The sequence below is a fragment of the Colias philodice genome, chromosome 2 (genome assembly GCF_061535455.1).
Source record: "Colias philodice isolate Cphi_HAF_F1 chromosome 2, ilColPhil1 Martin Lab GWU primary, whole genome shotgun sequence".
In the NCBI taxonomy this organism is placed as follows: Eukaryota; Metazoa; Arthropoda; class Insecta; order Lepidoptera; family Pieridae; genus Colias; species Colias philodice.
In genome coordinates, this window is record NC_143087.1 from 6936141 (window position 1) to 6943553 (window position 7413).

A 7413-nucleotide genomic window follows, 5' to 3' on the forward strand; every position below is an offset into this window, starting at 1 on the left:
ATTATTTCATCATCTTTAATTATTTCATCAATTCAAATGGCTGACAGAGATTGTTGTAATCATCATTGCAATGCTGCCAGTGCAAATAAATCAGTATGTCAAACTTTATCGGAAATGGATTGGGAAAGAGGCATATGGAATGCAGGTGAATATAATTTAAAAAAAGTCCTTTGAATAAAGATATATTTTATTTTATTTATAATGTACAATTCTACTTTCATCTTCTACTATTTCAGCATTTTCTGGAGATAAAGATAAAGTTCTTTATTTGATTGATCGAGCTAAAAATGTTTCTGAAGTTGTTAATGCCCAAGACAATGCAGGCTATACGGCTTTGCACTATGCAGCTAGAAATGGTCATGATGACATTTGCAAACTGTTAATAGCAAAGGGTGCACAGATTGATATTCAAACGAAGAGTGGAAAAGCAACACCTTTACACAGAGCTGCTGCAGCAGGTAATTTGAAGAACTCCAAGTATTCCATGTAACATGAACAGATACAAATAGTTTTTGAGCAACGGTTTGGAGCTACAATAATTTAATTGATATTTTTAATTTATTTGATATTTAAATACTAATTTAATATTTAAAGGTGTGGATACATCATAAAACTAAGATTTAATTTCTGTTATAGGAAAATTGTCTACAGTGAAACTTCTCATTGAATCTGGAGCCAAAGTGTATTTGCAAGATGATGATGGCAAAAATTCTCTTCATAAAGCTACAGAATATAAACATTTTCATTTGGTAGATATTTTACTTAAGGCATGTCCAGAGTTACAGAATGTTAAGGATAAAAGAGGTTTAAAGCCCTTATAGAAAAAGATGGACTAAATGTTATTTTTATATAATTGTATCACTCTAGTAGCTTATATTATGTTTTATTTGAAAGATTTATTTAAATTATTTATGGACCATAGTGTTATATAGTCAGCAACAAAAGTTGTATTTTGTTATTCTCTACTGTTTTTGTAAGAAAATATGCAATTCGTCAGTTATATATATCTGAAATAATCCTTGGCATTTAAAAGATACTCTTGTTGCTAACCATACCCACACTACTAAGAAATTGGTTCTTATAGTGTAATTAAAAAGGTGTAGATAGGTTATTAATAGTCCGGAAGTGGCAAATTAAAATGTGTCTAATTGGCCACAATTTACTTGAGTTTTTTCTCTCACAATAGTTGAATAATGCCATCTTAGTTTGACGTCTACAATCTACATGTGTTTGTCAGTGTGCCATTGCCAATGTTGTGTTGGTAACCTATCTATACTTCTACGTATAATATCATTGACTATAAACAATATTTTTTACCGTTTAATAATTTGGACTTTCCTTTCCAAAACTGCCATTGAATTATTTTGTTTTTAGAATAACAAAACACATATTACCATATTTTTAACTATTAATCAAGGCCTAAACTTTTGTAAGCCTTATGAAGTATGGCTCTATCCTTGAAATTAGTTAGAAAGGGGCTTGTTGATGTGAAAGTGATTAAAGGTTAAGCAAGTTTTCGAAAGAGAAGTCCTTAAATTTTTTTCATGAAAGTCTGAATCTAAAAATATTTGGAGTATTTTTTTTTTATGAATTTATTACACAATCGTCAGCTTGACTAGTATATTAGATGTTGTATAATTACATATCACAATCATGTTAATTACACTGTTTTTCATCAATATATTTAAAATATTAATAATATTACTTATTGTATACTTAAATTATCATTAAATAAATCACTAATAATTGATAACATGCTCTTTTGAATAACAATAATATATGCAAGCCTTTTTATATGATCTATTGTTGGTATTAATTGGCGTTTGAAGCAATTATCAAACATACTTAAATCATCTTTTATATGGTCACAAAATTTAATTAGGTAATGCATAACGGTCACATATTACTTATTTTAATATATGGACCATTTATTTATAAATAAGTAAATTCATGTCTTTAAGAATAAATTGTTATACTTACCTAATACCAATGTAAGTTTATTGACAATTTATAAGGTTTCTGTCAAGAATTACTTAATATAATAGCCATTGAGCCATAAAATTCATGATTAACAATTACTACTTTAAAAAAAACTAAGATCCACTATGCATTAATTTTAAGGTATTACATTGTAAGGTTTCAGAAATGTAGTTTTTTGGAGGTTGCTTTAGATTTGTTAAAAACTATGTAGTCCTACTACATTACATTATATTGCAATATTTATTTTAAACTATAACTATTGTAACCGATATGATATTACTTGAAACAGCGAAAAGAATAAATAAGACAATATACCTGTCTATTAATATTGAATGAAAAAATAAATTCTAATTATGATGAATAAGATATTAGTTGGAAACCATCATGGTACTGATACATTATGAAGACCATAATTACAACATTGTTTTTATTTACTATTTTAGACGAATAAACCTCCATAAATTGGTACTGTATAACTGAAATGTTACACCAAACATTTTTTTTTAAGAAATTGCAATAACACCAAGAATCCATATTTCTATTTTACTAATTATGTACCCCACTAGTGTTTCAATAAATAATTGTTGTAAGTGACTATGTAAATTAGTTTTTTATTCTTATACTTTTACTCAACTTTTTATCACAAAGGATTATTTATTTGAACTACATGAAAATATATTACACTCATCTCTAAACATTAGAAAGGTTTTTAAGCTCTTTGGTAGAGGTAACAAGTGTATATAACGGTGAAGAGGTTTCTTTTTACAAAACAACCTTATTCTAATTCTACAAAGGTCTAAAAGACTTAAGGGCTCTCTACAAATGCTATGTAGCCAATGTTCCGTTGTATCTTTTGTTTGTAAAGTACTATTCTCGACCCTACATTCAGAAACTGGTATGAAATGACCAGCTTTTAGGAGTAAACTTGCAATGCTATTTGGTACCCTCCTATTAACTATAGCTAAATTGTCCAACCCACAGGACTGTGAATCACATGCATTTACGTCAGCACCATGTTGTATCAATATCATTGCTGCATTGTCCCTAAAAAAGTAAAAAGTCATAAATATTTTAAAATTAATATGATAATCAATTTAAGAAGATAATTAATACCTTTGTAGTAACAGTGCTCGATTTAAAGCTGTATCGCCTGTAAGTGCTGTTGTATTCATATCTACTTTATAGTCCAATAACCAAATTATTAGCTCCTCAAATTCATTTGGACATTTAACACTCTCAACTGCGACATGAAGAGCATTGGCACCAGTTATGCTATTACATATATTTGCATTTGCTCCTAGAAGAAAAACATTTAAAAACATTATTTATTCCTTTTTGAAGTTAATTGAAACCTAATATACCTATAAAATATTATATAATATAAAGCAAGAGTTATTTCAAAAAAGAATCAAAAGAATTTCTTGAATAGGTATTACCTTTTTGTAGAAGTATTTTCACCACTGAAATTTGTGACAGGCGCACAGCCAATAACAAAGGAGTGTCTCCAGTATCATTATGTAAATTAATGCCTCCTCCATGGCTTACTAGCATTGTTACTATATCTTCCTATCATAACAATAAAACACATGTATTTTTAGGATAAAAACAATGTCCTATTAATAATAAGTAACAAAACTGAATGCGAACTCGTTGTTATTACCATTAAATACTTTTTTGTCCAGAATTTACTTAGAAATATAATTTTAATCAGTACTTACCTGTCCCTGTAAAATTGCATTGTGTAAAAGTTTATGGGAGTGTGTAATCCTTGCTCCAGACTTTAAAAGAAGCTCAACTACTTTTGTATATCTTTGCCAAACTGATTCACACAGAGGAGTGTAGCCTGTAAAAAAAAGAAATAAAAAAGTGAAATAAATAAAACTTTTGTAAAAAAATAATTTAAGTAAGTATGTATACCTAATTAATTTTAAACATGACAATATATTATAACATTATTAACTAGATTTCCGACCACTGCTTTACCCGTGTTTTCAAAACCTGCATAGTTTGTGTTCCTGTTGAATTTCCAGCATAAAAAGTGTCCTGTCTTATTCTGGGTCTTTAACTATGTACCTACATACCAAATTTCATTGTAATTGGTTCAGTAGTATTTGCGTGAATGAATAACAAACATCCATCCATCCTCATAAACTTTTGCATTTAAAATATTAGTAGGATCTGTAGCATTGCAGCATTAAAACTAATAATTATTAGTATGGACTATAAAAAATTACCATGTATTTCTTCACCATTAACATTGGCACCAGCTGATATTAAATATTTTATAACATCAACATGTCCTCTTCCAGCTGCTAAATATAATGCAGTACGTTCATTTGTATCTCTTGCCTCTAAATATGCTCCATTGCTGACAAGGATTTTGACCTAAAATGCATTTAATCAAGAAATGTTATATAGCAATTATTTATTTTAAGTTTATTAAATATTTATTTAAACAATAAACAACGGGCTTATTTTTATTTCAATTAATACATATTATTTCCAACAAAATTTATTATCGTTATTATATTATCATATTACATAATTATCATTAATTTAGATGAATGATGATGATGTAGTTCTTTTCCTACTATATTTTCAAACTTCATATTATATAGAGTAACTAACCAAATCTAAATATCCTCTGGATGCAGCAAAATGTAGTGCTGTCATTTTCTCATGAGTTTTATAATTAACATGACTTCCTGCTGACAAAAGTTCCTTAACAGTTTCAATATGATTTTTAATCACAGCTATGTGCAGGGATGTTAGGCCATCCCCTGCTGTTATATCCAATTTGCTTCCTTAAAGTAATTAGGCACATATTTATTATTTCTTTTTCTAATTTGCTAACTACAGTGCATACTACAAAGATATAATTACAAAAGTATCTCATTATTTTTTTCAATTCAGTTTGTTTACTTCACAGTAATTGAAAACAATATTCAAAATTATTTGTGATACTTAATTGAATCAGCAAATAAAATAATAAAAGCAAAAACAAAAAACATACAAATTTCAAATAGATTTAGACTCCAATTATGTACCCGCATCCAATAGTAATTTAACAATATCTGTATGACCCTGTTCAGCTGCATAATGTAACGCTGTTCTCATAAATGCATCTTGCTGATTTATGCCATTTGAAACCATTGTCGCTGCTGCTATAGCGGCACCAGATTTCTCAAGTATAGCAGCATACCACCTATTACATTATTGATATGAGTACTATTCATTCTTCTGTACAATTTAGACATACTTATAACAATATTACTTCATGATGAAATCTATAGGAGTCTACATTTCAAAAATATGATTGTGAATATGCATTGATCTTATATTACATTTATTACTTACTTATACATAGATGACCAAGTCTCATCCTCGCTTGTTGTTGGGGCAACACTTCCAATATCTTCATCCCATTCTAATTCAGCTAACGGTGTTGTTACCAAAGAAGGACTTTTAGGGGATATAATATTGCTAAACTTACTTTCATCACTACTAGAGCCATCACTATTTATAAACACAAAGTACCCTTGATTCTTGTCAGTTCTTGTACTAGTATTGGATTTAAGAGTATCTTTTTCATTCTGAAAATCAACATTAACTCTGTGTGATCGATTCTTACATTTACTAACATTGTCATCATGCTGCCCTGTCCCTCTATATTTTCTTTTATGGGATTTAACACAGTGTTTTTTCTTTGCTACACCATAGGATGAAATTTGACTGGTTCCTTCTGATTTACAGGCTTCAAGTAACAATTTAACAATCGTGATATTACCTAAACTTGAAGCTTCTCCTAGACAAGTTTTGCCTTGACTAGTAATTTTGTTGGGATTTGCACCTAAAAGTATAGAAATTATTGTACAATATAACTTATTATGATGTAGAAGATCATATTCCAGTTCTCCATCTATTTCTATTAAAATTACCTTTTGAAATGTAAGAAAGGATAGCATCTTGATCTTCTGATATAATTTTGTTGATTAAATTATCCTCCAAAGATTTACTCATTTCTGGGACAAAGCTTTGTCGATATAATACAAAACAAATCTGAACAATAATTATTTGGATATAAACCGATCTATGTACATAAATATGATGATAAAATATATAGAACTAAGTATGTAGTTTTGTATTGAACATAAAAACCATAAAAAACTATTCAATACGATTCAATCACGATTCAATACAAAGGTTCAACTTCAGAATTCAGATTTCAGAGTTCTCAGTTCAGACTTCAGAGTTCATACATCAGTAAACTGTCAAAGTCATAGATTGAAAACTCAATAGGTCGGTGTCAATAGTCAGTAGACCGTGTCAAAGTGTCAATCAGAAAATTTCTCAGAAAATTTCGTGAGGATTTCGCTTCCTTAGATTAAAATATTTTTTACCGATAGGTACATAATTTGTGAGATGGTACAAACATGGTACAAAGTTAAACAAAGCTCATGGCACCTCATGGTCACCTTATCAGCTTATCCTAAAACCATTTCTACAAACATCAATGATAAACCCCATGGTCTTCGTCTTAGTTGAATACCAACGACTTCATAATATGATATGGATAAGATAATAGATGAATTTTGATAAAATCAATGGTCTTCTGTAGTTTGGAAATAACTATGAACCTATGTACATATTTATATAGTAAATACAATGTGACACTATTATTTTCTACCCTCGATTCCACATAATACCATAGGTATATTCCTGTGGTATATTCCATAGGTACTTTATGAGTATGAGTATATAAGCACTAACAAAGCACTAATTACTACAAAAATGCAATGCTGTCTTTTGATGTGAAACGTGTGTGAAACACTTGCCCCGTTTTCCAATTACAGCACGAGAGCGCATTATGCGGGATCCAACTACAGCAACGCTTCGCACAATCGAGCACTAGAAAAAGTAATGCGCGTGAATTGATGCGTGCAATCGATTTATCGTTAGTAATTATTAATTGTTGGAAAAAAATTTAAAGCTTTCGTTTAAGTAGTTCGTTTCATTGTAGTTTTTTTCGAAATAATCAAAGTTAATTCAAATTGTGTTAAAAAAATAAATATAAGTATGGATGAAGGTACAAACAATGAAAAAAATGTCAATGAATTAATAATCAAAATCCAAATTACTTAAAATAACCGTAAATATTTTTCAACCAATTATTATGCATACCACTTTATTTCTGTGCTATTTAATGAGGTTATTGCCTGTTATTCACTTGCACTGAGTCGCATTATGCTCTGTAATTGGAAAACAGCCAGTATTTTCCATAATTGTCTATAGAAAATTTAACTCAAAAGAGATCTTCCATTTTAATCTTTCCATTTTTTCCATTTTAAGAAAGAAATACATACTACTCTACTTTTCTACTCTTTTGCGGGAATCGAACTCCACAATTTTTAATCCTGTCAGTCAGTTATTTAT

The 7413-nt window shown here is 29.2% G+C and overlaps 2 protein-coding genes across 2 annotated transcripts; one reads left to right on the forward strand and one right to left on the reverse strand.

The window, feature by feature from the left end:
- The first annotated feature begins 10 nt into the window (after nt 1–10).
- Nucleotides 11–1753, forward strand: LOC149490507 (ankyrin repeat domain-containing protein 39). Its single transcript, XM_089706231.1, has 3 exons — nt 11–145; nt 237–458; nt 637–1753. The coding sequence occupies exons 1-3, from the start codon at nt 37–39 to the stop codon at nt 819–821; spliced, it is 516 nt and encodes a 171-aa protein (XP_089562357.1). The 5' UTR covers nt 11–36; the 3' UTR covers nt 822–1753.
- A 141-nt stretch (nt 1754–1894) lies between these two features.
- On the reverse strand, nt 1895–6151 carry LOC149490508 (uncharacterized). Its single transcript, XM_089706049.1, has 9 exons — nt 5919–6151; nt 5338–5830; nt 5028–5185; nt 4609–4784; nt 4215–4365; nt 3699–3823; nt 3417–3546; nt 3094–3277; nt 1895–3024 (listed from the first exon to the last, which is right to left on the reverse strand). Exons 1-9 carry the CDS (start codon nt 5998–6000, stop codon nt 2631–2633), a joined length of 1893 nt encoding a protein of 630 aa, XP_089562175.1. The 5' UTR covers nt 6001–6151; the 3' UTR covers nt 1895–2630.
- Nucleotides 6152–7413: the final 1262 nt, after the last annotated feature.

Excerpts from the sequence above, each read along its gene's own strand:
- LOC149490508 (XM_089706049.1), bottom strand. The coding sequence starts at position 6,000 with ATGAGTAAATCTTTGGAGGATAATTTAATCAACAAAATTATATCAGAA. Across the intron at positions 3,824-4,214 it reads TAATGGTGAAGAAATACATG|GCTACACTCCTCTGTGTGAA; the intron begins GTAATTTTTTAT and ends TTTTTTTTACAG. Across the intron at positions 3,025-3,093 it reads CGAGCACTGTTACTACAAAG|GGACAATGCAGCAATGATAT; the intron begins GTATTAATTATC and ends TTACTTTTTTAG.
- LOC149490507 (XM_089706231.1), top strand. The coding sequence starts at position 37 with ATGGCTGACAGAGATTGTTGTAATCATCATTGCAATGCTGCCAGTGCA. Across the intron at positions 146-236 it reads AAGAGGCATATGGAATGCAG|CATTTTCTGGAGATAAAGAT; the intron begins GTGAATATAATT and ends CTACTATTTCAG. Across the intron at positions 459-636 it reads ACACAGAGCTGCTGCAGCAG|GAAAATTGTCTACAGTGAAA; the intron begins GTAATTTGAAGA and ends TTTCTGTTATAG.